The sequence below is a fragment of the Rhodofomes roseus genome, assembly GCF_022264815.1.
Source record: "Rhodofomes roseus strain CIRM-BRFM 1785 chromosome Unknown C8Q71scaffold_23, whole genome shotgun sequence".
NCBI lineage: Eukaryota > Fungi > Basidiomycota > Agaricomycetes > Polyporales > Fomitopsidaceae > Rhodofomes > Rhodofomes roseus.
The window spans coordinates 44,806-69,847 of record NW_025952979.1 but is presented as its reverse complement, the minus strand read 5'-3'; the positions used below and the strand labels follow the sequence as shown (position 1 = coordinate 69,847).

Sequence of the window (25,042 nt, the reverse complement as noted above, 5' to 3'; positions counted from 1 at the left end):
CAGTGAAGGGCTGTCCCAATATCTGGCTGCATGTCAATGCCGCCTGGGCAGGTGTGACCCTCGCATGCCTCGAGTATCGCGACGACTCATGCCTCAAGGACATCAACTTCACCTATGCAACATCGATAGGGACGAACCCCCACAAGGTACGCGCATATATGCGGCCCCAATGCATTACACGCCGCTCACCGAAGCAATAGCAGGGTCTCGTTAATCTCGACGCAGCGCTCCTATGGGTCAGAAGCGGTAAGGACCTAATGGATGGGCCCGACGTGATGCCTGACAGCGCCTTCCGCCCGGACGTGGACCAGCGCGTGCCAAATGTGTTCGTCGGACTGCCTGGTTGCACTCTGCGGCACGCCTCATAAGCTCGACATGGCCAAGATGTTGGAAGCCAGGCGCATGTGGCTCCAGACGTATGGTATGCATCGAGAGTAGGTGCAGGAGAGGATGCACAAGATGAGGTGTATGAACCTGATGAGACGACGCGCAAACGCACTCCATTTGTACACTGTATACACTGATTATAATGACTGTAGTGGTCTCTCAATATATTGCTTTTTTGGCCTTTTGTGAGGCATTCACTCTGGTTTGGGGGTAAATGTTGTCTGATGCTACTGTGCTATCTGACGCTGTCTGACATCATCTGAATGGATCTGACAAGTTGTGGTGCCTGAAGTGTCCTGACGCTTCTGAAGGCCGGCTCTCAGATGCACATACCGTCAGAAGTTGCACACTTTCCTGATGGGATGCCGCGAAGCTCTGTGGGGTGTCATTCGACGGGCAACACCCACTCTGCGAGGGAAAGAACCGGGACCGGCTGCTGTTCAGCACCACCGAGCTGGATGGGGAGGAGAGGTTGTTCAAAATGCGATGGAACAAAGGTGTGCTCTATGTCGTTGCTGGGGAAGTCAACGGTGTCTGCAAGGGGACGCGATTCGTGATACGGGCTTCCAGAGGCACACGCGGGAACCACGGCACCATACTCATTGCGGAACACGTCGACGTGACCAAGTGCTCTGTGAGACTCGTCAGCGAGTCCCTGCGCATCAAAGTCGATTCCTTGGAGGAGGAGAGGGCGTTGTTAGTGGCGTGGAACTCGGAGCCGATGAAAATTCACACCTCCCTACCTCTGCAGGTGCGGAGTCCATACAGACACACGAAGGTGATGGGAAGGGAGTACTACGACGTCTCACTTGAGGATGGCTCAAACGGTTGGGCCGTCGATCGTTTCGACCCGTTGACGTCCCGGTACGCGGAGCCGGAGATGTCAATTCCGAAGGGCGTGCAACCCGCCGAAATTTTGAACGCGCTGGCGCACTGGAACTTTCATCTCTATCGGCGTAGCGACTGTCTGGAAGACATTCGCCCGCAGGTACAACTTCATCGCCTGCAGGCCAGTTCAGGTCCACGAAGGATACGCCCGCTCCTGGAGCCGGCCGGTCTGAACTTACTTGAAGGCGCCAGGGCCGAGCGAATCCGGTCTCACCCTCTCTCGACATACAAGATCGCTGAAGAGGTCAAAGAAGTGGAGATCCACGACATGGAGCCGTACTATGGTCTGACCTTGGTCAACAATACCACCTATGACCTGTACCCCTACGTGTTCTACTTCGATCCGTGCACTCTAGCCATACAGGTAGGGAATCGTCACGACATGACATCCCGCAAGCAGTACTGACTCCGATGATTTGAAGGCTTGGTATCTGCCCCACGGAAGTCAAGGCAGCGGTCCTTTGACTCGAAAGGGGCCTGACGGTCAACCTGGTCGACTTCCTATCGGCTATGGTGACTCGGGGACTGACAGTATCAGATTTAGCCTCGATCCCAATGTCAAGAAAGAGGCTGGCTTCCTCAAGATCTTCGTATCCACGTCGTACGTTGATATGAGAAGTGTTCAGCAGGGCGACCTCACGAATGGAGCTGAACGCGGCGCTACGAAGGAGGAGGTATCGCTTGCCGGAGACGGTTGGCATTCCTCTGTGTATGTTCTGACTTGCTGCTAGTTCGAGTGGTCGCTCCTCGACTGTTGTGCATGATTTTGAGGTGTATCGACATATCTACTGTAGCTTCATTTGACACCTAATTGAGTTGTACTAGCTGTTTGCGATTGTCGGAAGGTTTCCCCTCGTCACTGTCCCCCACATTGCTCGAATTGGCGTCTTCGTCGTCCGCGTTGCTATCATCGGTGTCGTCATCATCGCCCGTGGTATATTCGTCGTGGAAGCCGGTGTCGCCGTAGTCCGAGGTCATGTCTCCGTCCGTGTAGTCCTCCGGCGTGCGAACGGGTGTGAACGACCAGATGACCTCGCGCAGCGCAGGCGGACGTGGCTCGGCCATGTCGTCCGCCTCCCGCCTCGAGACGAAGTCTGCGTCGGTGAGGTGCGGCGAGTCAGGGTGCGCGGTTTGTTTGGAATGCGACTGTCGACATAACAGGAGATGACTTCCCGAAGCATTTCAATTGGTAGGATTGTCGAGTGCATCGCGCTTGTATGGAGTCGTCAGCGGAAGGTCGGACGTTATGGTTCAGGGCATCACACCGCGGCGGGCAAACCACCGTTGCAATTGCCGTTGCGACTTGGTTGCCGCGGTTTCCAATTGGGTACGAGTCATGATCAGGCCGTGTTTGAGGCCAGACTAGTGGTTCTGTAGTCTCGCCGCAAGACCCTCTACGTGGAGGCGTGTGAGGGGTTTGTGTCGAACCTAGGTCACGGTGATACTGAAGCCTTGCAGTGAATGACAGAAGCGTCGAGTAGCTTAGTCAGCAGACCGTTATTCAGTAAGTATACACTTTTCGTTCCCACGCTTACACACCTGACAGTACATAAACGGATAGTGGTAACTTATGCACCCCTCAAAGTCTCCATTACTGGACGTGTCTCCGACACTGGGCATGCTGCCTGTAGAGCTCATACGTGAGATCATCTTCTGTTATGTCGACGACGCTACGCCCGAGAAGCCAACCGGCCTGGTCCACCCTCATCTCTCGCACGTCTGGTTCGAAGATAGATCAAAGGCGTATTCACAATCCTTCTCTTCGCTTAGCCTGGTGTCGAAGGTCTTTCGTGAGATTGCTTTGCAAGCGTGGTTTCAAACCTTCGCAGTGCGTAGACCTAAAGTACATCTGACGGGTTTGTCGACCATACCAGGAGTGGCGCAATGGACAAGGTACGGGCCAGATCATAATATGCAGGACATGCCGCTCATTTGCGTAGGGTAGTGCACTGGGTTAATCCAGCCAGTGTCAAGTTAGGGCTGTTGCTCGGGCACTTCTCTTCTAGGCGGGGTCTCATGGCGTTCATCCGTTTACGCAAGTTGCGAATCGACGCGTTTCCCTCTGATCACTCCCACATCCTCCTGGAGATGTTCGAGGAGCTACCGCTCACTGTGGTTGAGCTGGAGCTTCGGTACCTTGAGTGGCCGAGTCCGCAGCAGCTCGTTCCTGCAGCGACACTTCTGCCAAATCTACGCGTTCTGGACATGCATCAAGAACACGCGTGGTGCAGCCTCTGCAATACGTGCAATGTGTTGCGTCTCAAGGACGATCCAGTCTCTATCACGTATACCAATGGTGATGGTCTCCCTGTGCGTGCACCCGCCTCTGTTTGTTCCGTGTCTACATCGCCACTCACCCTGGTAATCCCTCAGAAACTGTACAATCGCTACCTGGCACCTTTATCACATCTGCGCACCGTGCGCTTAAGTGCTGCATATACTCTTGACCTGTCCGTCGGCGTCGGTTTGCAGGACCTGAAGACGCCATGGCGAGGCGAGTGTGGCGAGTGCACTTCGCTGCACCTCACCGACGAAAGTTTCGTGTCGGACTGGGAGGCCAAAAACAAGGAGGAGCCGCATCCGCCCTCCCTGTGTGAAGTCACCTGGACATTTGCGCTCGACCAGGAGGAAGAATCCTCAGACTCGGAGAGACCCAGAGATATTGAAAACGAATACGAGGACGACTTTTGGATGGAAGTGGACCACGATGACTCGGACAATGACAGTGGGGACAGTGGGGCCAGCGGCGATGAAAATTGAGGTCGATACCGTCTGGGTACAGTATCATAGGCAAGCACCGGCAGCCACACGTATGCATCAGACAGATGGTCTAACATCGCTCTAGTCGTCTAACACGTAACGCAGAATACGTGGACATTGATACACCAGCCGTACGCTTCGGCGAATAGTGTAGAGTTCTTCGCTCGCGCATATGCATCGCCCTCCTCGCCCTCTGTGGGACTGGCAGCCGGGATGTAGTTTCGCAACTCCAAAGGCACGCACCCCGGCATCTCTGGTAATAATATCCGTAACCTACTTCCTGCGCGTCGTGCAGTCTCGGCCCACGATCTCCTGCGCTATTCTAGGGGGATCTCGACGCCCTGCGATCGAGGTGCCTCTACTTCTGGTTTGGACACCGACGTTGACCGGGTCAGCGCAGCAACTCTCTGGAGATGGTGAGGGCATCGCGAGCCTTTATACCGACGACTCACGTATTGTCCTGACTCCAGAATAGTTTCGATGATCTTGCAGCCGGTACACCCAGTGGCACCGAGGATGAGCACCAGAGGCTTCTTCTCGATCATATGTGCTAGCGGTTGGATGTTCGGAATTGGGAGGTTAATTTTCCTAAGGATGGTGTTGATGGCATCATGACGGTGTTTGCGCTGCGAAGTTGATGATATACTGTATCATCTCGAAGAAGCCTTTACTCAGCAAGTGAACGCAACTATCGCTGTCAAGAGGTCGTTCGGCGCGTGCCCTCGTCGCGGGCCCCTCTCTTCCAATCCCTCTCACCATACTCAGCCCCAAGAGCTTGTTGATGTTGCTGTCCGAGCTGCCCAGACGACGCCAGCCCAATGACCGCAGCCTCTCCGCGATAACTTCATGGTCATTATGGTACTGTACATTCATACACCGCTGTCCAGCGCCCAGATTCCGCAAGCGTCATACAGCGTGTGAGCTCAAGACGAGCGAACGCCTCAATGCGTCGCCCCATAGAATTCCTTAGCAAAATCCGCAAACCGCGTCGGCACGATATCGGGATAGAGCTCCTGTGCGTCGAGGGCGCCCAGCTTCTTCGCGTTCGCCAGCGTGTTCTCCCCGAGGAAGTGGATGCTGACCATGTACTCAGAGAACGCCCACGTAGCGTGAGCGTAGGAGTCTCCGTCAGTCGTGAACTTCGCCTTGCTCTCGGCCGCACGCTGTATCAATGCGGCTCTGTCGAGCTATAACCGATGGCGTATCAGACATGAGGAAGAGGAAATAATGATCGTCTAGAGCGGCTTACCACGACACGCTTCGCACGGATGGCCTCTGCCTCTCCGCTTGCGGCCTCTGCTATCTCCCGCGACTCTCGAAGGGTCAACTCGTCTTCCCGGATGACGACATACTGGTTCGCCGTCCGTTTGTCGCCGATGATCCTCGCGACGTATGGTCCAATGTGATCGACATCCGTAAGTAACATCAGTTTGTCGTCTTCGGCGTAGTATTCGTCACCGAGCGGGCCGAGCGGTGCTGGCTTGGCGGATGAGCCAGGCACTGCAAGCTGCATCCACCACCCGATGTCTAGGAAGGTGTAGCTGGAGACGCCATTGGATGCGGCGCAGAGGTCCTTGAGGTAATCTCTGACATCGAGTTTCTGGAAGGCGTAACACTTTCGGTCAGCATACCATTCATGACGACGCAGCGGAGGGTGTCAAATGAACGCACCGCGTCGTGCAGACCTCTGACGCCCTTTGCACCGGGAGTGCCGACGTCGCATGGGATGATCCTCTTCACGCCTGCATCCACTGCCGCCTTCAGGATGGGCTTCTGTGCACTGATCGCCTCGGCGGATACAGTGCTCAGCAGCACCTCAACGCCCTCGAGGTACCCTGCCAACTTCGCTGGCGGGTCGGCTGCAAAATCGCCGGTGCGGATCTCCACGCCTTGCGATCGAAGTGCGTCTACCTCTGGTTTGGACGCCGAGGCTGCGCGCGTCAGCGCGGCAACATTCTGAATTGTCGCAACGAGTTAGAATCGCAAGACAAGGATGAGATACGAAGGACTGGAGACGCACGTATTGACCTGACTCCAGGAGACCTTTGATGACATTGCGCCCGGTACGCCCAGTGGCACCAAGGACGAGCACAAGGGGTTTGTTCGCACTCATGAAGGTCGATCTTGCTATGTGACAATAAAGGGGAGGTTGTGCTGCCTATGTGCAGGACGTTTGTGGCTTTATACTGGAGCCCATCGCTCTCAATCGCTGCCAATATGTGCACGATTGCCGGTAACTTCGGAGAAACAATTATTCAGCATATGCTGAATAATCGAAGTACAATGACGAAAGCGGTGGACGCGATTCACTTCCACTGCTGCAGGACCAATATGGACACAAATGTGGGGACCAGAGACATCGAGTCGAAGGGCCCATCATGAAACCGCGGTGAGAGGCCGCCCGTACTTAGCATAGTCATGATGAAGCATCCAAAGTCGCAATTGGCATCTAATAAGTAGATCATCTGGTTCTGACGAATCAGATCCGCAGCCGATCCAAGCATATTTTACTTACATCATGTTACATAAGTATTGGTAAGTTACTTATGTTCTGACTTGCTGTTAATTCGAGTGGTCGCTCCTCGACCGTTGCACATTATATTGAGGCGTATCAACATATATACTATAGCTTCATATGACACCTGAGTGAGTTGTACTGGCTGCTTGCAATTGTAGAAAGGTTTACCACGTCTGGGTTACTCAAGTTGAGCAGATCGCGTGAATTTGATTCATGTCGTAGCATGTCGTGGAGCTGAGTCGAGGTCAACTTTATCTGACGCGTGCGAAGTAATTGACAATGAAGGGATATGCGATACATTATACATAGTAGAGCTCGAGGAACACGTCCATCCTGGGCTTGGGACTCCCGCCGTGGTCTCTCAGGCGGTCTGCGTAACATAGTCACGAGACTGTGACAGTTGGTGTGCGTGATGAACTCAGGCGCGACGCGTCGCGTCGCATCCCACCATCCTTGCTTGCGACCACTTGCTCTGTTATTGGCGTCCCCAGCAGATCAGTGTGCAGACCACTCAGATTCATTGAACTACGCTAATCACACCACCACAATCACTCGGGCTGTTGTCATGGTCGCTATCCTACCTCCGGTCTACTCTCTCTCTGCGGAGTGTCCCGTCAAATGGACCGTTGCGCAAGAGCGTGCGCTGAACAGTGATGCGCAAGGATGCGGGAGTGGCCTTGGTACTACAGGTGCGGCTGCCTACGCAAGGAAAACATATCTGCGATTTCTTTGGCTCCCTGAGGTACGTGGTCCGTTCGATTGCACCTTTCATGTGTTCTGCGTGGAAAGACTGCTTGACCGGGGAGAGGTGTGCAACTCCGGGACCTTGAACGAGTGTCTAGATTATTCGTTGATGGGAGATATGGGCCCAGAGGATTGCGCGATAACATCCGAACGTACGAGCCGGAAGCCTCGTTGCTCGCTGGCGAGAAATTTGTCCTCATTGCAGGCGTGCCGATGAGTTCTGCCTTGTTTCCATCGCGTTGATCTTTGTCCGGGCTCATTGCATAGCGGGCGTGAGCAGAGGGGATGTCCGCGGTCAGGGTGCAGCCGTATGACAATCATGAACACACAGTATGCTGAATGCGTTTAGCCACTCCTCCACACATAGTTCGTATCATACTCCAGCGTTGTTCTAGGCATATATGCGCGTTCTTCCATTTCGCCATTGCTATGCGTGGACATCGCAGGCCAACATGACTCATCAGCGACCAGATCATCCGGCGAAGCAACCTCTACTTCACAAGGGCGTATGCATTCGTATTGGCACTTTCCTAGCCAAAACTCTTGTGTCGCCTATGGTTGCTGTTACTGTTGTCTCACTCGACCCTCCCTTATAGTCAATGATGCCTCTTCGGGCCCTCGTCCCGTCTCTCTGGCGGATCCAGTCGGACCCATCCTCATCCTCATCCTTCCGCAGCAACTCACATCCTCTGCATGAGCTCCTTCGCCCGCTCCTCCTCACGCCCCGGTCTGCGTCGCAGAAGTACCACACTCGTCTCAACCAAATGATCGAAGAGGAAACCAGCGCGGGAGACGACGAAGAGCAAATGGTGTGGCTCGCCTATCGAAACGCAAAGGGTGACGCGGAGCTAGTGGAGCAGACGCAAGACGCGAGCGGCACCGTGAGCATGTTCGATGCAGAGGAGGCGTGGAAGGACCGGTGGCTAGCGAAGATGGAACAGCGCGAGTACGTGTATTCATCGTCCTCCGTGTACCTATCTCGACGCTGATGGCGACGAAAGAGTTCAGATACAGATCATCCTCCATTTCTTTCTCCTCTCCCTCCCAGGTGCCCCGTCACAGCTCCCCGAAGAACCACAGCCCGAGCTCCCGGCGTATCTCTCGCCGTCCAAGAAGCGGAAGCGCAAACACAAGGTAGCCACGCCTCCGCCGCAGGGCCCTACCCTGGAGGAGTGCATCGAGCTCTTCATGGACAAGCTGTCGATGTGGCAGCTCATGTCCGCACTCGACGCGCAAGACGCACAACGGGACCGGGGAAACCCACACGCGAAGGGTAAGCAGAAAGCCGCAGACGAGCGGGACTGGATGCAGGCCTTCTGCGAGGACATTGTCGAGCCACGGTGAGTCTGCGTGTTATCCGCGTGGCGCGATGCGACGGAGCGCTGACGACACTGGCGCCCAGGTTCAAAACGAAGCTGCCCGATCTGTGCAAGCTTCTGCGCTCGAAGGTGTTCCAGGACTCGTCCTTCACGGACGACCCGGACGACCTACTGTCCTCTCCGCCCGTGTCCCCGCGCCCCGCCGCTAAGCGCCTCAAGACGTCCGCTGCCTCCTCCCAACACACTTCTTTCTCGCGCACGCAGCCACGCACGAAGGATGCACAGCCAGACCCGCGCGAGCTCCAGCGTGCACGCTCGCGCTCCCTGACAGTGACCCTCGAGCAGGAACGCGCGCGCTCGCGCTCGATAAGCACCGGCCCGGGGAACGCCCTCCGGAAGCGCGCCATCGTGCGCGAGGTGAGCATGACCACGGCGTTCAAGAGCAAGGCGCAGGCCAAAGCGCGGGAGAAAGAACAGGCGACTGCGAAGGCCAGGGTAGCAGCGCAGAAGGAGAAGGCGAAGACGCTTACTGACGCCGGTGCGGCGAAGGCGCTCGCACGCACGAAGAGTAGCGTTAAGGGCGTTACGCTTGTCGAGGCGACGCCGGTGAAGCCTAAGGAGCGTTCTGGCCGGGGGGCGTCAGAGACTGAGGAGCATGGTGAGATGGAGGCGGGCGAGGGCGCTGCGCCGTTACCGAGGTGCGAGCTCGGGAACATCGTGGAGGGCGACGAAGATGAGGATGAGTGGACGCTGCCAAGCTCGCCCGACATCTTGCTGCTTGGATCAGGCTCGGGCTCGGGCTCGCATCTCACGAATGCGAGTAGTCGTGTATCCGACGACGACGACGACGACGACGACGACGTACTCGGTTGGATGGCGAGGAATACCCACCTAGTAACGGACACACCCACTAAGCCGAAACGTACGAAACATTAGGGAGGTGTATTCTCACGATGCAATAGATTAAGGTGCCAGTCGCATCCCGGTCATCATCCATAGTGGTTATGAGTTACAACACAAATGAGTGCATGTTACGCGCATCCTGCGAGCGCCCGGTAAGGTGTTTTGCTAGAATCTGAAGTGCCCCGCGAAGACCTGGCCGCATCAACACAAAACAATGGCTGGCTCAGATATAATAAATACGGTCCTCAGCTGTCGCCATAGCTGTGGCGACTAGACACTATTGGCTGTAGCTCCCCAATGCGTTTTGTCCCGACCACAGATCGTCAGTGAGCTCTCTGACATCTGAGTAGATGTACCGTGCTTCGTCTGCGTTGGAAATTAGGAACTCTTCGAGCGGAAATAAGGATTACCATAGTACCTCAGTTCCTCCGTGAGATGCATTGGACCTCACATCTACCATATCGCCACAACTGATCTGCTGTGTTCCCTGTGCGCGACGACATGAGTGATGATGATGTCGTTGATCGTACAGACATACCATGCTACCACCTGCGGAGTCATTCGACAGACCGGCGAACGCCGGCATCGAGGGTTGCATGACATCTGGAGAGGCCGTTATGGCTCTGAGGCCACGGCGGGCATTGAGCGTCGCAAGGAGCGCATTCAGGGAAACTAAACACCACAGGTAAGTCACGTCCATTTGCAGATGCCTACATCACGTTTGGGCACTCACACTTAGTCAAGAGCAGATACAACGACACATAGGCAAAGGTATGAGGCCTCGTAGCATACTGTCCGCACTCAGCAGGCATATCAATTGGAGAAGCGGTGAGGTTCACCGTGATGAGGCATGCTAGTGTGCAGGCACTGAAGGCGCAAATCGTCAGCCGTCACTACTATCATGAGATCTGGACGTCCACTGACCTTGTTAATGCCCCTGTTTCGATGCTGTACGCAATAAGTAGCCGCATTGCATAGCTTGTCCGCGAACTATGGTATGTTCAGCCGAATTTGATGAGTGCTTGCCTTGGAGGCGCACCCTGCATTGTTCATTAAGTGCCGCGTCAGAATGACGCAAAGGGATCCCGCAATAAGCAGATCTCCGACTACAGCGCTCGAAAGCCCTGAATACAGGAGCGCCTGGGTGATCATGATCGGTTAAATGAAGATGAATCTCATCGAGATACTTACCGCAAATGTCTTGGACCGCCATGAATCGAAGCTGGATACGGAGCAGCTGAATGGAATGAGCGGAGATGATTGCCCCTGCATGGAACTGCTTCACCTCATGCCTGCAAAAGCTTGGGGTTTCGACGACTTATGAATCAACACTGTCGATGCTCCGTAGATGAGTGTCTCGCTTACTCCAGCTAAGTGCTAGAGAGTACGAGGGGCTGTGATAAGTAGGGATGGCAATGGCGTTAGATATAATCAAACGCACCAGTGATTGTTGCTCCACAGAGAAGCTATAGTCGGATGAGCTCGAGACTGCATCGACGCTGATGAGACTCACAAGGGAGACAGTAAGGGGCATGTTTCGGTTGCTCACTTAGATGGGCGAATACGTTACATGTGAACTTGTTATGATCATGCATCATACTCACACTTCCAGACCCGATGAGAGAATATACTGCAAGGGACATCCAGGTTGCTCGCTCTATAAGTATGCGACACATGATGGCAATGTACAAGCTCACCTTCGCACTATGAGGTCACTTGCTCCCTGTGTCATGATGATAATGCCTGAGTTCAGTTAGCAATGCAAGAGGCGGGACAGACCGTTAAGAATATGAGAACCTAGAGTTGATTTAGATCATGAAACTCCCGAAAATGCAGAACTTCGTAACGTACAGGGAAGGTCCTGTTAAGGTCCTGCAGCATTAGACGATTAAGCATAGCGCACACTTGCTACTGCATACCATATCAGTTTCTGCGCTGCTATCGGATTCGCAAAATCGGTAATTGCATAAGTGTAGGTGGTGACGGTGAACAGTATGAGCTGGAGTAAGTTGATGATCCTAGGACGCTTGAGTCTGATTCTGGGCAATACGTTTAATTGGTGAATCGTACCAGGAGAATGACAGCTGTTGGGAAACCTCGTCAGTGCAAAGATACCCGTATGTGTCTACGTAAGGGCTCACCAGAACGACCAAGATGACGCAGTCAGAACCGCGGTTATTCCAGTATGCATACGTCTGTACCGTCGTCACACCGACCAGCCTGACGGCGCCGAGGTCAGAAGTGACGTGATGTATGAGTCCTCGCGAACGTACACCGCATCCGCGATATTACCTAGAATTATACGTCGGACAGGCGACTATGCTTTATACAGAACAGGGACGCTCACCTAGAAGAAGCGCACCTAGGTTCGACGTCACTTCATCGCTCAGCGAGGACATGACGAGCTTGAGGTTGTAGAGTGGCTGGTCTGCGACTCGAGATGAAACAGTCTTGCGTACAATCTCAAGCACAGGCGTGCCTTAAATGCGCTGCTGCGACCGGCTCTGCATCTTGTGACGGGACCGACGACCAAGCTGCCAGTGATCGTGGTCTCATCAAGGTATGCTGGTCACTTAATTGACAGAACAGTCTGACAGGTCCTGGAGAAACCACTGTATCGTTCGTGAACTGCGGATGCACCGCCTTTTGTTGAAAAGATGCCTTAACTGCGATGATAGGTCAACGATGACTGAACAATGAGGAGAGCATCGACTTACCATTTGGCGACTCGTTGGCGGGCTACCTCATCGTGTTGGGGAGGTGGGGACGGTCAGCTACATAAGTCAGTGGCCGATACTTACTAGATGCTGTGACTATAAGCACTGTTTATGTTCGCTGAGCAAGCCCATCATGCGTCTAGACATCGTCGTGAGACCTCATCTTCACGGTCAGATGTTACTCACGACGGACGATGGTAGCCTCGCAGCTACGCACTTCTTGTGAGAGCCGACATGCAGAATTCAGAATTCATAACGCCGAACGAACTTCGCGCCATGACATTGCCAAATAAGCAATGTGACATATCTCTTGGTCGACATGATAAATATGACACTCACCTAGTACAGCCCACCGTCCCTGACTGCCGCCGATCGAAGTACGCAACGGGGCCACGGAGAGCGTCTTGCGGCGGTCAACCCACAGCGGCGGGAACAGCCACGCCGCTGGCTCGAATGAGGCAACAGACATCATAAACAGCAACTCGGCTCCGACGACCAAGTTGAGGACCACACCACACTGGTATCTAGGCAGAAGACAAGTCAGTGATCAATCGCAGAACAGACACAAGCTCTGCATGCATATGCTTCCTTCTCCTAGCACGCTGCGACAACGCACACACATCCAGCGCGTCCAGCGAGTCCAATAAAGGGGGTATATATTACGCATAATACACAACTCATCTGTCCGTCCGGCAACCGCGCTCACTGGCCCCTCCCGTGCCCGCCGCCCTGCACCGTCGTCGCTATCATCGGTTCGCTGCTGCTTGAGGTAGAATACCGCCAAACGAGAAAGATGAGCGCGAGGAAGAGGAGGAACGCGAACGCGATGAGGCCGTTGTAGCTGTACCAGTACAGCTCGAGCAGCTGCTCGATGTAGAGCCGCATCACCTTGCTTGTGAGCTTGCTCTCGCCCGCCGCGCGCAGCCCAAACGCGAAGGGCACCTCCGCGATCGCGTTCGAGTGGATCTGCGCCTTCACGAGGAGCTCCAGTGCGATCTTGAAGCCGCTCACGTTGAGGTTCTTCGCTTTCAGGAACTGCGGGAGGGTCAGTTGGTGTGTGCTGGGGAGGAAGTTCACGCACAGCTTCTTTTCGGATGCCGAAGAACCCGGACATGGGGTCGCTGGCGGTGGTGAGGGGGAGGGCGAGCATGCGCGCGCCGTTGGAGATGATGCGACGGTAGAGAGGCCAGCCCTCGTCTACGGCGCCGGCTCCGCCGCCATACCGTGTCCCGAGCACAAAGAGTTTCGTTTCAGACATGGAGGCGAGCATTTGCGGAACGTATTCTGGCGGGTGCTATGTGCGTGTCAGAAGAGTGACAAGATGGTTGAGTCCTGCATGCTGTGTGCTCAAACGAAGGTGAACTACTGCACTTGGCTGAGTCCTGTCTCGGACACCGGCGCATCCTCCGGGCAACCCCAGAGGCACAGGTCATATAGACTTCCCCGCGTTGGGTCTACACAGCGTACAGACCCTATATAGCACCAACTCACCTGCAGATCGGCATCCATACACAACATGTTATCCCCCTGCGCCTCCTGGAAGCCCCGCACGACCGCGCTACTGAGGCCACGCTCCGTTGTGCGGACGACGATGCGAACATTGTAGCCCTCCTGTTGGAGCGCCTGAACAACCTCCACGGAGCCGTCGCGCGAGTTGTCGTCGACGACAATGATCTCGACCTGGCCCACGGGCACGGGCGAGTCGATGCGGTTCAGCGCGGCGAAGATGCGCGTCACGAGCGGGCGCAGATTGCTCGCCTCTTTGTAGGCGGGGACGATGACCGAGTAGTCGATAGACCCAAGCATTTTCGGAGGTGGGGCGAGGAACGAGTGTGAAGACCTGGCGGCGGTCGAGAATGACACGGGTCTAGTGAGGTGGTGTCGGGAGACAAGGGAGCGTCGGGGCAAACAGACCGGGCTTGCGTGAATTATCAGGGCAAGTCTATTACAACAACGCAGCGCGACGACTGAACAGTATGTGTTGGTGAAGATCTTGACGAACTAGGTCGACGTGAAGGCAGCGTTCAGGCTTTCATGCGCGATGTAGCGTGGGCTTGACACGTTCGCACTATGATAAGTACCATACAGTGATACACTGTATGCTGGTAGCTTACTTAGTCAGATACCGTTATTCAGTAAATACACGTCTCGTTCCCACGCTTACACCCCTGACAGTAGACAGATACCATATAGTGGTAAGTCAGCTACTGTACTTCTCTCTCAACCCACCATCTCATCGCAACTTCGACATTCGTGCATGCCTCAGAGTCTCCATTACTGGACGTGTCTCCGACGCTGGCCATGCTGCCTGTAGAGCTCATACGTGAGATCGTCTTCTGTCATGTCGACGACGCTACGCCCGAGAAGCCAACCGACCTGGTACACCCCTATCTCTCGCGCAACCAGTGGTTCGACGATACATCAAAGGCATATTGGGATTCCGTCTCTTCGCTTAGCCTGGTGTCGAAGGTCTTTCGTGAGATCACTTTGGAGGTGTGGTTTCAAACTCTCGTAGTGCGTGAACCCAAAGTGCATCTGGCGGATTTGTCGACCATACCAGGGGTGGCGCAATGGACAAGGTACTGGGCAGATCACAATATGCAGGACATGCCGCTCATTTGCGTAGGGTAGTGCACTGGTTCAATCCATCCAGTGTCTCGGAAGGGTTGTCGCTCGGGCACTTCTCTTCTAGACGGAGTCTCATGGCGTTCGTCCGTTTACGCAAGTTGCGAATCGACGCGTTTCCCTCTGATCACTCCCACATCCTCCTGGAGATGTTCGAGGAGCTGCCGCTCACTGTGGTTGAGCTGGAGCTGCGGTACCTTGAGTCGCCGAGTCCGCAGCAGCTCGTTCCTGCAGCGACACTTCTGCCAAATCTACGCGTTCTGGACATGCATCAAGAACACGCGTGGTGCAGCCTCTGCAATACGTGCAATGTGTTGCGTCTCAAAGACGATCCAGTCTCTATCCCGTATACCAATGGTGATGGTCTCCCTGTGCGTGCACCCGCCTTTGTTCGTTCCGTGTCTACATCGCCACTCACCTTGTCAATTCCTCAGAAACTGTACAATCGCTACCTGGCACCTTTATCACATCTGCGCACCGTGCGCTTAAGTGCTGCATATACTCTTGACCTGTCCGTCGGCGTCGGTTTGCAAGACCTGAAGACGCCATGGCGAGGCGAGTGTGGCGAGTGCACTTCTCTGCACCTTACCGACGAAACTTTCGTGTCGGACTGGGAGGCCAAAAACAAGGAGGAACCGCATCCTCCCTCTTTGCGCGAAGTCACCTGGTCATTTGCGCTCGCCCAGGAGGAGGAATCCTCAGAGGAAGAATATGTGGACTATGTGGACAAAGTGACGCGCGTTCGACACCGGTTTTGGAAAGAAGTGGACCACAACTCGGACGATGACAGTGAATGGGACTACGATGGCAGAGAATGGGACTAGTGCGGCCAACGGCGATGAAAATTGAGGTCGACACCGCCTTGGAGTCCCCTTTGTGGGTACCGTAGGCAAGCATCGACAGTCGCATCGTATAAATCAGGCAGATGATCTAACACCGCTCTGTTTGTCTAGCACGTAACATAGAATACATGGACATTGATAGACCAGCCAGCACGCTTCGGCGAATAATGTAAAGTCCTTCGCTCGCGCATATGTATCGCCCTCCTCGCGCTCTGTGGGCCCGGTGGCCGAAACGTAGGTTCGCAACTCCAAAGGCACGCATACGGCACCTCTGGTAATCATACCTATAACCTACTTCCTGCGCGTCATGCAGTCTCGACCCACGATCTCCTGCGCTATTCCGGGGATACTAAGCGTATTCATAGTACGCGCAGCATCGCCCGCCAAAGTCGACCGCTATTCCTGTCTAGCTGCGGTGCTTCTCCCCGCCGCGAAGCCTTCTCCGCCCACATTGCATGCATCGCATAGCCGGATCCGGTTACGCTCATCTACAGCGACGCGTAGCGGAAGACGCGCTATTGAACCGTAATTTATCAGGGAAGTGCTCTGCGCACGCATGTGCGTGCGGGGTTGGTGCGGGGACATGGCTGGCGATGCCTGCGTGCTATCCTGGGATGCGAGGGCAGATGTGTATATAAGACGAAGGGAGCAGAGCAGCAACGCAACACAGCGCTACAGCCCTCGCACACACCCTCTCGCCCAAGTCAACCCCCTCATAACACTCTACGAGATGCCGTTCTACGACAGCAACAGCTCCCAGGACAGGTCCTACACCTCCGGTACGCCCCCTTCGGCGGTTCACTGTACTCTTGGGGTCTGCGAACTAACGCTCGCACTTCCCAGACAGCGTCGTTGAGGGTGGCGGCTTCGGCGGCGGCTTCGTCGATGACTCGTACCAGAACACGCAGACCACGGACACGTCGAACACGTTCGAGAGCACGCCCTGCGGGACGTTCGACCAGCAGACCGAACAGACGACCGACCAGACCACGGTCCAGGACTCGTCCTTCGGGCGCGGGTGGTAAATGCCACGTTGGCAGAGAAGCTTGGTGGAATATATGTATAAAAAGAAGGGAGCTCGTGAAGCGGTGTACGAGTAAACTCTGAAGGCGTTGGAATGCCACGGTAATGTTGTACGACTGGACACGGCTATGCCTCTTGACACGCGTAAATGAATGTATGACAGTTCTTGCACCGATTGGCCCAGTCTGGTATGCATCCTGACGTGAAGATGTCCATATCTTGAAGCAAACAAGAGTCGCGCATTTGTTGAGTGTAGCATACCACACCAGTCTTGCTTCACTTGCTGCATAAACCACGGAAGCCAGTGCGTCGTGCGGGCTGCTTCAATTTTTCCCCGGGTGGGCGCGGTACTCATCGAAGCGCAACTTGCGCAACCGCGTTCACGACGCAAGATTGTGTCGGGCAGGAGGGCCGTACGTGATGTGCACTTACGGCATGGTATATTGACTACTAGTCTAGTGAATTGTCCTACATGGATGCGCGATGTTAGTCAAAGCAGACAGGAATATCATCTGCATGCACAGTACCTCGTCCAAGAAGTCACGTCAGGGATGACCAACTGGTCCACGCCAATGAAGGGCTCACGAATGACCAGCTGAGGAAGGTCTTGGACGCGAGCGACACGGAGGCTTTACGCCATTGGGACGAGCACGCTGAACCCTGCGAGTTAGGGTGTACGGTTTTTTTTGTTAATGCGACTGTCGACATAGCAGAAGATGACTTCACGAAGGAGTTCAACTGATAGGATTGTCGAGTCCAGCGCGCTCAGATGGAGTCATCAGCAGAAGGGTCGGACGTTGTGGCTGAGGGCAACACAGCGGGCTACCGTTACAATTGTCGTTGCGACCTTGGTGGTTTCCAAGTACCAGTCATGATCAGGCCGTGTATGAGGCAGGTAGGTATGAGGCCGGACTGGTGCCGGTGAAGCTTGAGCTTGAGGAAGTTGAAGTTCATTGTAGCATGCTTACTGTTATCAATGAAGCTTTATGGACTCATCATTACTTTTTGCTTACCATTGTAATAGAGAGTCTGTAACACTAAATGCCTCGGATCAATGGGAGTGACACAAGTAGCGGCGTGACAATCACAAATCCCTGCGTCACCGTGACTGCGTTAACCAGCCGATCGCCCGGCGGCACTGGGCAGCAACCCGACCTCCAACGCGACCGCGTCCTCCACAAGCCTACAGCTAGCCTGACTTTACATAAGGATAGCAAAGGATGTCTCTGGTGAGCTACAGGCTGCGAGGGTCTTCTTGCGAGGCTTACGCTTGGCACTAGATCCATGCCCTAGTCGCTCGAGGCTCAACAATCCTCGCGGAGCACAAGAGCGGGGCGAGGGATTTCTCTCAAGGCATGTCGTTGGTTTCCACGCAAGAGATCTTCCCTTAACTGTCTAAATAGCAACACAAACCATCCTGTCGAAGATCCCCCCGAACAATAGCAAACTGACGTACGTCTGGGAGCAGTATCTCTTCCACTATGTATCGGAGGGCGGCTTTACGTATCTCGTCATGGCGGATGATTCGGCAGGGCGGTGAGTTGCACGTCTACCACTACGATACTGAAACCCTCATGTACGGCGACCCAGGCGGATGCCCTTTACGTTCCTCGCCGAGCTGCAACAACGATTCACCTCGCTTCCCTCCGCTTCCTCCTCCGACCTCTCCTCCGCACCCGCATATGCCCTACAAGGCAGTTTCGGCCCGACCATCGTCCAGCTCATGAACACGTACAACACCGCACCGCCCACAGACGAGCTCACACGTGCGCAGGCGGAGCTCGCGCAGGTGAAGGACATCATGGTGCAGAATGTCGAGCAGATCCTGTCGCGCGGCGAGCGCATCGAGCTGCTCGTCGACAAGACGGACAACATGGCGAGCCAGGCGACTGCCTTCCGGCGCGGCGCGCGGACCGTGCGCCGGCAGATGTGGTGGAAGAACAAGCGCGTCGTCGGCCTCAGTGTGCTCGTGGTCCTGGTACGTCGGACGATTCCGTCTCGGCCCTGGCGTGTTCGCTTATGTGCTGCTGTAGGTCCTTGTGTGGATCCTTGCTGCCCAGTTCTGCGGCGCCGGCCTGAACCAGTGTGGGTCCTCGTCCGACTGAGGACGCACGTTCGGTCGGGGTATTACTGTATGATCCGATATGTTTATTCCGGACTTCTACTTAGCTTATGACTCATGCAATCGACCAGGTGAAATACACCTTGGCTCGTATCCGGATCGATGTATCATAACCTGTACATATTTGCTCAGCTTAACTAGAATTGATACCGGTATTCCATCCGGTCAGCGATGGTGGCATCCCGGCGGTTGTCTGTGTCAGCCGTGCTAATGGCCAGAACGCGTTGTGGCGAATGATTCGGGTCGCATTAGTGAGTTCTTAACTGAGAACATTATCCAGGCAGCAGTTGCGATGTGCAACTCTCAGCGACAACTCAGCGATATACTATCCTGGGTTCATGAGTAACATCAAGCTAACATCTATGACTAGTGCCACGTCCGAGGTGAGGGTCGCCAGTCACAGTCACGCGGATGCGGGGTAGCATCACGGGTGACAGGAGTCACAGTCTATCCACGCCCACGTGGAGGTGCAGTACGTGCACCGACCGTAGAGACTCCCGCCAGCACACTCACTTCTTCCCTCCACGTCCTCCCCATGGTCTGTGTCGTTCTTGCTCCAAATATTTCAGTACTGAATGTGTTATCTCTTCTGCGCAGTCTGACTCCGATTCCGCTCGCCCGAATGGTGCTGGCAGGCCCACGAGCCCCAACGGTGCTGTAGCGAAGCCCCCTGGCGCACAAATGAGGTCCGTGCGCCCACAGCAGCGACTCTGACTCGGGAAAGACTAACGGATCTCCGCTTCCCTTCCATGCGTCCGCGTGCATGCGAACCAGGCGAAGAGCAGCAGGGAACACACAGGCAGCACGGCCGAACTCCACGCGCGCGGCGGGCGCGGGCGGGTCTTCAAACACCATGCTCAAGTTGTACACGGACGACTCACCGGGGCTGCGAGTGTGCGTGTACTCTCTTGTCTGCTGTGGAGCCTCTCGTCAACCCCCTTCCTGTCGCCTTCTCGTTCGCTCCCGTGTTCCGTGGCGATGGTCAGGCTGACAGGAGACTTCTACACACAGCGACCCCTTCATCGTCCTCGTGCTCTCCCTTTCCTTCATTGCCTCCATCTTCTTCCTGCACATCTCCGCGAAGATCATCCGTGCGTTCACAAAATAGGCCACTCGCCGCCCCCCTTTCCTAGCGTGGTTACACCCGGACTGGGAGGCTAGTCGGGCGACATTGGCTATGGGCATCTATGGGTGGGTGCGCCGGGTACGGCTGGGCGTGGCAGGTGCTACTATGGACATTGGGTGTACCAAAACCTATTATATTACTCGCCAGTCTGGTGCGCTGAGCTTATGCATTGCTACTTATTCCAGACCTGTCGTTCCTCCCGTATCGTGGACCTGGGACTCCCGACAAATTTTGGGTGTTCAGATTCAATGTGCACTGCTTGAAATGATTGGCCAACTAAGTCAGCGATGTTTCCCAACACAATGATACTCCGGCACATGATTCGTAATGCTAGGAAATAGCGACCATCAATTGCAGCGCCGTCGACAACGACCACCAAGCTGCACATAAAGTTACTACAAACAAGACGCATATGTCTTAAATGACAAGCCATCCATCGGGCGAATCGTCGAGAACGGCCAGGCGGATAAATAATAGTCAACCTGCGGGACGCATCCTCTCCTCGCGCTCAGCGCAACGACCACGTACGCTCTGCCCTCAGAACCAGCACTATAGTGTGTATCGGATACGATCCGGAGAGTCGGCCCAGCGTGGTTATGACACCCGCTGTGCGTGCGCCTCCTGCACGAGGAACGTCCTCGTCAGGTTCGACGCACTCGCGGGTATCTTCATCGTCTTCAAGCTGTCCGTCGACGTCGTGCGCACCTGGTGCGGGCGCATCCGCGTGGCTGAGACGGGGCTGCGCGTCGGGGACGGCGGCCGGGTCGATGAGGCATGCGACGTCGGGGACGGCGTGCGCGTCGAACCCGCGTACGGCACCGAGGGAGACGTCGGCGGCGCGTACGCGTACGCCGAGGCCTGTGCATAGGACGACGAAGACGCCGTGTGGATGCTCGCCGTGCGCGCGCGCTCGGCGGCCTTGGCGGCCTCGCTCGCCCAGCGGACCGTATTCGACCGCGTCGGCGGGGGCGGCGGAGGGATGACGGGCGCGGGGGAGCGCGAGTGGATGCTCTTGACCGTTGGGTCGTGCAGGACTTCGTGCAGCTGCGCGCGCCGGCGCACTTGCCGCTCCTCCTCGGACATCTCCTGACAGTCGACGTACCGCGCGGACGTCAGGTTCAGGCCGAATCCGCTGTCCCTGCTGTCCTGGGCCTCGCGCCGCTCGTGGATGGCCGTGTGGAGGTTGTGCATGCCTGGGGACGTTGAGCAGCCCGCCATGTGCACGTCGATGAGGCTCCGCGGGAGCGAGCGCGCCATCGGGTCCTCGTACCTGAGGCGCGACGAGCCGGCGCGGTGCAAGCCGTTCTTAATGGGGATCGCCTTCGCACTGCGGTTGCGCACGCCCTCGTCCTCGCTGTCGGGGATGTCGTCGCTGAGCGCACGGAAGGTCTCCGACGTGAGCGGCGGGATCGGCTGCGTCTGCGCGACGGGCGAGACGTGGAAGATGTTCTCCCTCCCGCCCATGTCGATCTTAAGCGAGTTGGTAGGCTCCGGCCGCTCGTCTGCCCTCTCCTGCACGATGACCATGTCCTCTTGCGGAGGAGAGGTCTGAGGGCTCGGGCGGCTGCTGATGTCGTAGCGGGGAGGCATCGGGAGAGGATTTTGGTGATTACGCTCGCACTCCCGGACCGCCTCAGCGAGTCGCTTGCACTCGTTCTGCAGCACCTCATGCTGTGGGAATCAACCAGATCCGTCAGTCCTGTGAGTTTGATGAAGAAGCATGTTAGACGTACTCTCCTACACGAATGAATTAGTGGGAATGTCGTCTCCAGGACAAACAAATCACGTACCCAGTCCAGTTGCGGTCGAGCTTCGTGAGTTGCTCCCGAAGTTCTACCTCGGCGTTCTTGAATTCCTGGCGGTCGTTATCACGTAACCGCTGGAGCTCCTGGCACTTTGCTTCCGCCATCTCTTCTTGTGCACAGAGCTGCCCTTTGAGGTCCTGGTTTGCATCTTGCTCGAGGTGCAGTTGCTCCCTGAGGTCTTCACACTCCTCCTGCAAGTTGATCAAACTCGCTTTACGCTCTGTGCATTTATGCTGCAGCTCAGCGTAACGACGGAGCAAAAAGTAAGCAGCTTCTAGATCAGCGTGCTGGAGACCAGTTCTCAGTGTCTCATGGTTGTACCCCGGAAAGCCTATCGCGTACCTCTTTGGGTGGCTGACCTTGGAGCCACTCATTGACGTCCTCAAGTGTATTCAGGACATCTACAGACGCGGCGCCATCAAGGACGATATGCGAGATCCTGCCTTGCAAGTGTCGAGCGTGCGCGGACGGTTCGTCCAGCTCGTAAGCAGCAGGCGGCGATGGGGAGGTAGGACGACTGCTGCCCTTATCGGTATGCAGTCTCCGTACATGTACGGGCTCGAAGTCCCTCCTACAAAGAGGGCAGATCTGTCGGGTCAAGAGCTGCAGGCACCTACGGGACGGAAGCACAGATGCGAACGGATCAGCCATGGACTGAAAGGCGTATCAGGTTATCGGTATCGTACCTCAAGCAGAATGTGTGCCCGCAATTGATGACATGGGGGACCTTGTTCTCAGAGTAGGACTCGAGGCAGACGTCGCAGGTCGAGGAGGAATCAAGGACCAGCATGATGGCCTACGGTGGAGGCCAGCGCGGTGGTAGCAAGCGGCATGCAGGAGAAGTGGCTGTCTCCGGGTAATAAGGTGGGAACAGGACACTCGCCTAGCCTATATCGCGTGCCGGCTAGGCCTTCGAAAGCCATTGCACGAAGGAAATGGCTTTCAGTAGACATCGTGCACACGAGGCATCGGAGATCGGGACTCTATCTCTTCGGAGTGCTGCAGGCAGGGCGTCTTGTTCCCGAGTTGATAGTCGACGAGACGCCGCGCGGGGAATGATGAGACCGGCCGAACGGTACTGTACGGACCTCTAGAAGCATGACCAGAGTGCAAGAAGCGCAAGAACGGACCATACCAATCTTCGTAGGCGCCCAGTTCAGCTGCCTCCCCGACAAACGCTCAACTGCAATAATGGGGGCAGGTTAGCTCCCAAAGCGTCCCAGATTGTTGCACACTGTCGAGGACTGCCGGAGAATGAAGACGGATCGAGTATAGGACGGGGAAACGGTTGATCGGCACCCGGAACGGCAGTCCTGCGCCTCGTGTTTGCAGCATGTCTGCGGGACGTCGACAGGTCCTGAGATGACGAAGCTTCCACTCACGAGTATAGGTACGCTCAGGAATCACGAGTGATAATGCGGCAATTACGTAGTCCTCCACGACTCCAGACGTCGTCACCAACGTATTCAGCTGGCCGCCATCAACTTGCATGGCTCACGTAGGGTGAAACATCGACAGACTAAAGCTCCAAGGAGCCATAGGGCAGAGGGGACAGTAGCGCGAACAAGCTCGCGCCTCCATCGTGGGTGTCGGTACTATTACTCTGTACCGCTTCGGGTGAAAAGAAAAGGGGGCGAACGCGGTTTGAGCCATTGGTTCGACCGGCCGAGGAAGGCGAGCTGTTTCCGGCTCAGCCGCAGGAACCTATAATACAAGGGGAACGGATGCATTGTCGGTTGGTTCACGGATAGATCGAAGGAAGCTCACCAGATCGACGGAGACTCTGACAGAAGTCTACGTCCCGACATATTCCACACATTTCGATGGGGCAGATGAGAGCCGAGGCAAGGTACATCCGCCGTTCGTTGTCATGTACAGATCTTCTGTGTGTACTAGTGGACGCGCCACAAAATGACATTATGCATGATGTACTGTTGACAAGGCTTGCCAGTTTCTTCCCCTGCCGGAGGATACCAATGTCATCCGGCAATACTTTGAAGACATCGCGCGCCGGGCCAATGAAAGAGTGCACGAGCGTAGGGGCCGCTTCAGTCGAAAGGCGTCCACGTTCATTCATATCGTGCGCACACCTTGTGGCAGGTGTCTTCTGCCGCGTACAATCGAGGCCATGCCTAGCGTACGGTGCGGCCGTGACTGCGGCACCAGCATAGACGCGGTCGTTCCCACAGGACAAGCAATCAGTACGCCGATGTCCGGATAACGAGCTTTAGTGTCGAGAATAATGAACTGCAGCACGGAGGTCGGATTGGCCTTCCAGAGCGCTTCCCCCCAATAGCCATGTCTGTATAAGTAACAACGTCAGTAAAAAATATCTCTAACGAATGTAATCGAAAGCACGACGAACCTCTGGCCCAACACCACGCGTTTGTGCCTCGGCCTGCCTTCCACGCGTCAGTCAACGTTGTGTCCGTAAGCCGACATGCAGTCGTATGAGTGGTGGTGGGGTGGTTAGTAGCTTGGATAGTCCAAATCCGGCATCGACGATCAGGATGAGTCCAGAAACGACTGTATTAACATGCTTCGCCCTCTGATAGGAAAATTGACTTGCGCTTCTCATCAAGCAAAATGAGCTATAGCGCGGGGAAAAGACATGGAACAGACATGGAATGCACTCATTACCGCGTTTGCAAAAGGTACATTCCTCGGGATTGAATTGACGGGCAAGAGCAATAACGCCCGCAGTATCTCTCCCCACAGTTCTACCCGCGTCTCAAAGGCGATGCAGACATGCCTGTTGGCGGAGGTAATAAGATTCGTTGTTCGACGGGCAATGCTCACCCTGGCATGCGGCTACTTCGAGTTCCCTTGCAGAAATACAGAACAAAGCCAGCGCTTCGCGTGTCTAAGATACGTGTGCTGTTGTTAGAGTGAGGAACACAGATTTCCAGAATCATCATTAGGCACTTTTCACTGGAGGATCGTCGAGACCGAGCATACCGAGTGACTTCGCTGCCGCGTGCAAGATGGCCGTTCTGTGAGAGTCTGAGACAGGCCGTGGACGGTGGCCGCGGCGTTGCCACAAGTTTGTCCTGAGACATATGCTGATGTAAGCGTCTGTCAGTGTCCACGATTGCTCATTTCGTCCCGACCCTTCCCGACCTCATCTTGCACGGCGGGCTGAGTACAAGTCGGCAGTTGTGTTCAATGGCCACGTACTTTGAGCAAAGACTACGAGGTATAATCACAAGCAGCTCAAATGCTGGCGACTCATCGAGCGGCTTGTAGCACGTGATCTGTGAGGG

At 55.5% G+C, this 25,042-nt stretch overlaps 11 protein-coding genes across 11 annotated transcripts; 6 read left to right on the top strand and 5 right to left on the bottom strand.

Moving 5' to 3' along the window:
- Positions 1-868: 868 nt before the first annotated feature.
- Positions 869-2,039, top strand: C8Q71DRAFT_861267 (uncharacterized protein; the record flags this gene model as incomplete). The annotated part of the gene is made up of 3 exons (XM_047927882.1): positions 869-1,639; positions 1,698-1,949; positions 2,007-2,039. 3 exons carry the CDS (start codon positions 869-871, stop codon positions 2,037-2,039), a joined length of 1,056 nt encoding a protein of 351 aa, XP_047775003.1.
- An 810-nt stretch (positions 2,040-2,849) lies between these two features.
- On the top strand, positions 2,850-4,035 carry C8Q71DRAFT_778815 (uncharacterized protein; the record flags this gene model as incomplete). Its single annotated transcript, XM_047924788.1, has 3 exons — positions 2,850-3,168; positions 3,216-3,585; positions 3,649-4,035. Exons 1-3 carry the CDS (start codon positions 2,894-2,896, stop codon positions 4,033-4,035), a joined length of 1,032 nt encoding a protein of 343 aa, XP_047775002.1. The 5' UTR covers positions 2,850-2,893.
- Positions 4,036-4,713: 678 nt separating this feature from the next.
- Positions 4,714-6,588, bottom strand: C8Q71DRAFT_778803 (uncharacterized protein). Its single transcript, XM_047924787.1, has 5 exons — positions 6,551-6,588; positions 6,056-6,500; positions 5,707-5,991; positions 5,285-5,635; positions 4,714-5,222 (listed from the first exon to the last, which is right to left on the bottom strand). The coding sequence occupies exons 2-5, from the start codon at positions 6,146-6,148 to the stop codon at positions 4,977-4,979; spliced, it is 975 nt and encodes a 324-aa protein (XP_047775001.1). The 5' UTR covers positions 6,149-6,500; positions 6,551-6,588; the 3' UTR covers positions 4,714-4,976.
- Positions 6,589-6,999: 411 nt separating this feature from the next.
- On the top strand, positions 7,000-9,739 carry C8Q71DRAFT_274315 (DNA replication regulator Sld3). The gene is made up of 4 exons (XM_047917441.1): positions 7,000-7,295; positions 7,894-8,243; positions 8,299-8,637; positions 8,700-9,739. Exons 1-4 carry the CDS (start codon positions 7,119-7,121, stop codon positions 9,550-9,552), a joined length of 1,719 nt encoding a protein of 572 aa, XP_047775000.1. The 5' UTR covers positions 7,000-7,118; the 3' UTR covers positions 9,553-9,739.
- Positions 9,656-12,129, bottom strand: C8Q71DRAFT_274337 (uncharacterized protein). The gene is made up of 21 exons (XM_047917442.1): positions 11,999-12,129; positions 11,867-11,947; positions 11,793-11,811; positions 11,661-11,739; positions 11,590-11,603; positions 11,439-11,537; positions 11,371-11,380; positions 11,299-11,316; positions 11,217-11,242; positions 11,124-11,149; positions 11,033-11,067; positions 10,961-10,985; positions 10,885-10,896; positions 10,805-10,820; positions 10,711-10,756; positions 10,559-10,659; positions 10,444-10,467; positions 10,359-10,386; positions 10,253-10,310; positions 10,058-10,191; positions 9,656-10,006 (listed from the first exon to the last, which is right to left on the bottom strand). Exons 2-21 carry the CDS (start codon positions 11,916-11,918, stop codon positions 9,926-9,928), a joined length of 903 nt encoding a protein of 300 aa, XP_047774999.1. The 5' UTR covers positions 11,919-11,947; positions 11,999-12,129; the 3' UTR covers positions 9,656-9,925.
- A 747-nt stretch (positions 12,130-12,876) lies between these two features.
- Positions 12,877-14,312, bottom strand: C8Q71DRAFT_815632 (nucleotide-diphospho-sugar transferase). Its single transcript, XM_047926105.1, has 3 exons — positions 13,728-14,312; positions 13,318-13,530; positions 12,877-13,271 (listed from the first exon to the last, which is right to left on the bottom strand). Exons 1-3 carry the CDS (start codon positions 14,040-14,042, stop codon positions 12,939-12,941), a joined length of 861 nt encoding a protein of 286 aa, XP_047774998.1. The 5' UTR covers positions 14,043-14,312; the 3' UTR covers positions 12,877-12,938.
- Positions 14,313-14,537: 225 nt separating this feature from the next.
- C8Q71DRAFT_726477 (uncharacterized protein) lies at positions 14,538-15,685 on the top strand (the record flags this gene model as incomplete). The annotated part of the gene is made up of 3 exons (XM_047921765.1): positions 14,538-14,815; positions 14,863-15,232; positions 15,296-15,685. 3 exons carry the CDS (start codon positions 14,538-14,540, stop codon positions 15,683-15,685), a joined length of 1,038 nt encoding a protein of 345 aa, XP_047774997.1.
- A 2,145-nt stretch (positions 15,686-17,830) lies between these two features.
- On the top strand, positions 17,831-19,049 carry C8Q71DRAFT_778752 (vesicle-associated membrane protein). Its single transcript, XM_047924786.1, has 5 exons — positions 17,831-17,955; positions 18,007-18,079; positions 18,130-18,262; positions 18,317-18,704; positions 18,760-19,049. The coding sequence occupies exons 1-5, from the start codon at positions 17,947-17,949 to the stop codon at positions 18,829-18,831; spliced, it is 675 nt and encodes a 224-aa protein (XP_047774996.1). The 5' UTR covers positions 17,831-17,946; the 3' UTR covers positions 18,832-19,049.
- On the top strand, positions 18,957-20,051 carry C8Q71DRAFT_273932 (Sec61beta family-domain-containing protein). Its single transcript, XM_047917439.1, has 5 exons — positions 18,957-19,099; positions 19,219-19,386; positions 19,446-19,534; positions 19,623-19,742; positions 19,860-20,051. Exons 1-5 carry the CDS (start codon positions 19,082-19,084, stop codon positions 19,954-19,956), a joined length of 492 nt encoding a protein of 163 aa, XP_047774995.1. The 5' UTR covers positions 18,957-19,081; the 3' UTR covers positions 19,957-20,051.
- A 436-nt stretch (positions 20,052-20,487) lies between these two features.
- Positions 20,488-22,737, bottom strand: C8Q71DRAFT_273967 (uncharacterized protein). The gene is made up of 5 exons (XM_047917440.1): positions 22,466-22,737; positions 22,122-22,392; positions 21,765-22,066; positions 21,708-21,711; positions 20,488-21,645 (listed from the first exon to the last, which is right to left on the bottom strand). The coding sequence occupies exons 1-5, from the start codon at positions 22,567-22,569 to the stop codon at positions 20,569-20,571; spliced, it is 1,758 nt and encodes a 585-aa protein (XP_047774994.1). The 5' UTR covers positions 22,570-22,737; the 3' UTR covers positions 20,488-20,568.
- A 632-nt stretch (positions 22,738-23,369) lies between these two features.
- Positions 23,370-24,975, bottom strand: C8Q71DRAFT_273924 (uncharacterized protein). The gene is made up of 6 exons (XM_047917438.1): positions 24,738-24,975; positions 24,579-24,656; positions 24,145-24,177; positions 23,870-24,081; positions 23,547-23,771; positions 23,370-23,483 (listed from the first exon to the last, which is right to left on the bottom strand). The coding sequence occupies exons 1-6, from the start codon at positions 24,836-24,838 to the stop codon at positions 23,470-23,472; spliced, it is 663 nt and encodes a 220-aa protein (XP_047774993.1). The 5' UTR covers positions 24,839-24,975; the 3' UTR covers positions 23,370-23,469.
- Positions 24,976-25,042: the final 67 nt, after the last annotated feature.

Coding starts and splice junctions, on each gene's coding strand:
- C8Q71DRAFT_778803 (XM_047924787.1), bottom strand. CDS start 6,148: ATGAGTGCGAACAAACCCCTTGTGCTCGTCCTTGGTGCCACTGGGCGT. Junction 5,636..5,706: donor TCAGAGGTCTGCACGACGCG/GTGCGTTCATTT, acceptor TACGCCTTCCAG/AAACTCGATGTCAGAGATTA. Junction 5,223..5,284: donor TCCGTGCGAAGCGTGTCGTG/GTAAGCCGCTCT, acceptor CATCGGTTATAG/CTCGACAGAGCCGCATTGAT.
- C8Q71DRAFT_274315 (XM_047917441.1), top strand. CDS start 7,119: ATGGTCGCTATCCTACCTCCGGTCTACTCTCTCTCTGCGGAGTGTCCC. Junction 8,244..8,298: donor GCGAAGATGGAACAGCGCGA/GTACGTGTATTC, acceptor TGGCGACGAAAG/AGTTCAGATACAGATCATCC. Junction 8,638..8,699: donor GAGGACATTGTCGAGCCACG/GTGAGTCTGCGT, acceptor ACTGGCGCCCAG/GTTCAAAACGAAGCTGCCCG.
- C8Q71DRAFT_274337 (XM_047917442.1), bottom strand. CDS start 11,918: ATGTCCTCGCTGAGCGATGAAGTGACGTCGAACCTAGGTGCGCTTCTT. Junction 11,150..11,216: donor AGTGACCTCATAGTGCGAAG/GTGAGCTTGTAC, acceptor TGTCCCTTGCAG/TATATTCTCTCATCGGGTCT. Junction 10,007..10,057: donor ACTCCGCAGGTGGTAGCATG/GTATGTCTGTAC, acceptor CGTCGCGCACAG/GGAACACAGCAGATCAGTTG.
- C8Q71DRAFT_815632 (XM_047926105.1), bottom strand. CDS start 14,042: ATGCTTGGGTCTATCGACTACTCGGTCATCGTCCCCGCCTACAAAGAG. Junction 13,531..13,727: donor GTATGGATGCCGATCTGCAG/GTGAGTTGGTGC, acceptor ACACGCACATAG/CACCCGCCAGAATACGTTCC. Junction 13,272..13,317: donor TCGGCATCCGAAAAGAAGCT/GTGCGTGAACTT, acceptor ACCCTCCCGCAG/TTCCTGAAAGCGAAGAACCT.
- C8Q71DRAFT_778752 (XM_047924786.1), top strand. Junction 18,263..18,316: donor GCGGATGATTCGGCAGGGCG/GTGAGTTGCACG, acceptor ACGGCGACCCAG/GCGGATGCCCTTTACGTTCC. Junction 18,705..18,759: donor TCAGTGTGCTCGTGGTCCTG/GTACGTCGGACG, acceptor GTGCTGCTGTAG/GTCCTTGTGTGGATCCTTGC.
- C8Q71DRAFT_273932 (XM_047917439.1), top strand. Junction 19,387..19,445: donor CCCTCCACGTCCTCCCCATG/GTCTGTGTCGTT, acceptor TCTTCTGCGCAG/TCTGACTCCGATTCCGCTCG. Junction 19,743..19,859: donor GACTCACCGGGGCTGCGAGT/GTGCGTGTACTC, acceptor TTCTACACACAG/CGACCCCTTCATCGTCCTCG.
- C8Q71DRAFT_273967 (XM_047917440.1), bottom strand. CDS start 22,569: ATGCTGGTCCTTGATTCCTCCTCGACCTGCGACGTCTGCCTCGAGTCC. Junction 22,393..22,465: donor GGGCACACATTCTGCTTGAG/GTACGATACCGA, acceptor TCCGTCCCGTAG/GTGCCTGCAGCTCTTGACCC. Junction 22,067..22,121: donor AAGGTCAGCCACCCAAAGAG/GTACGCGATAGG, acceptor ACTGGTCTCCAG/CACGCTGATCTAGAAGCTGC.
- C8Q71DRAFT_273924 (XM_047917438.1), bottom strand. CDS start 24,838: ATGTCTCAGGACAAACTTGTGGCAACGCCGCGGCCACCGTCCACGGCC. Junction 24,657..24,737: donor CGCGGCAGCGAAGTCACTCG/GTATGCTCGGTC, acceptor CTCTAACAACAG/CACACGTATCTTAGACACGC. Junction 23,772..23,869: donor CAGAAGACACCTGCCACAAG/GTGTGCGCACGA, acceptor ATGTCTTCAAAG/TATTGCCGGATGACATTGGT.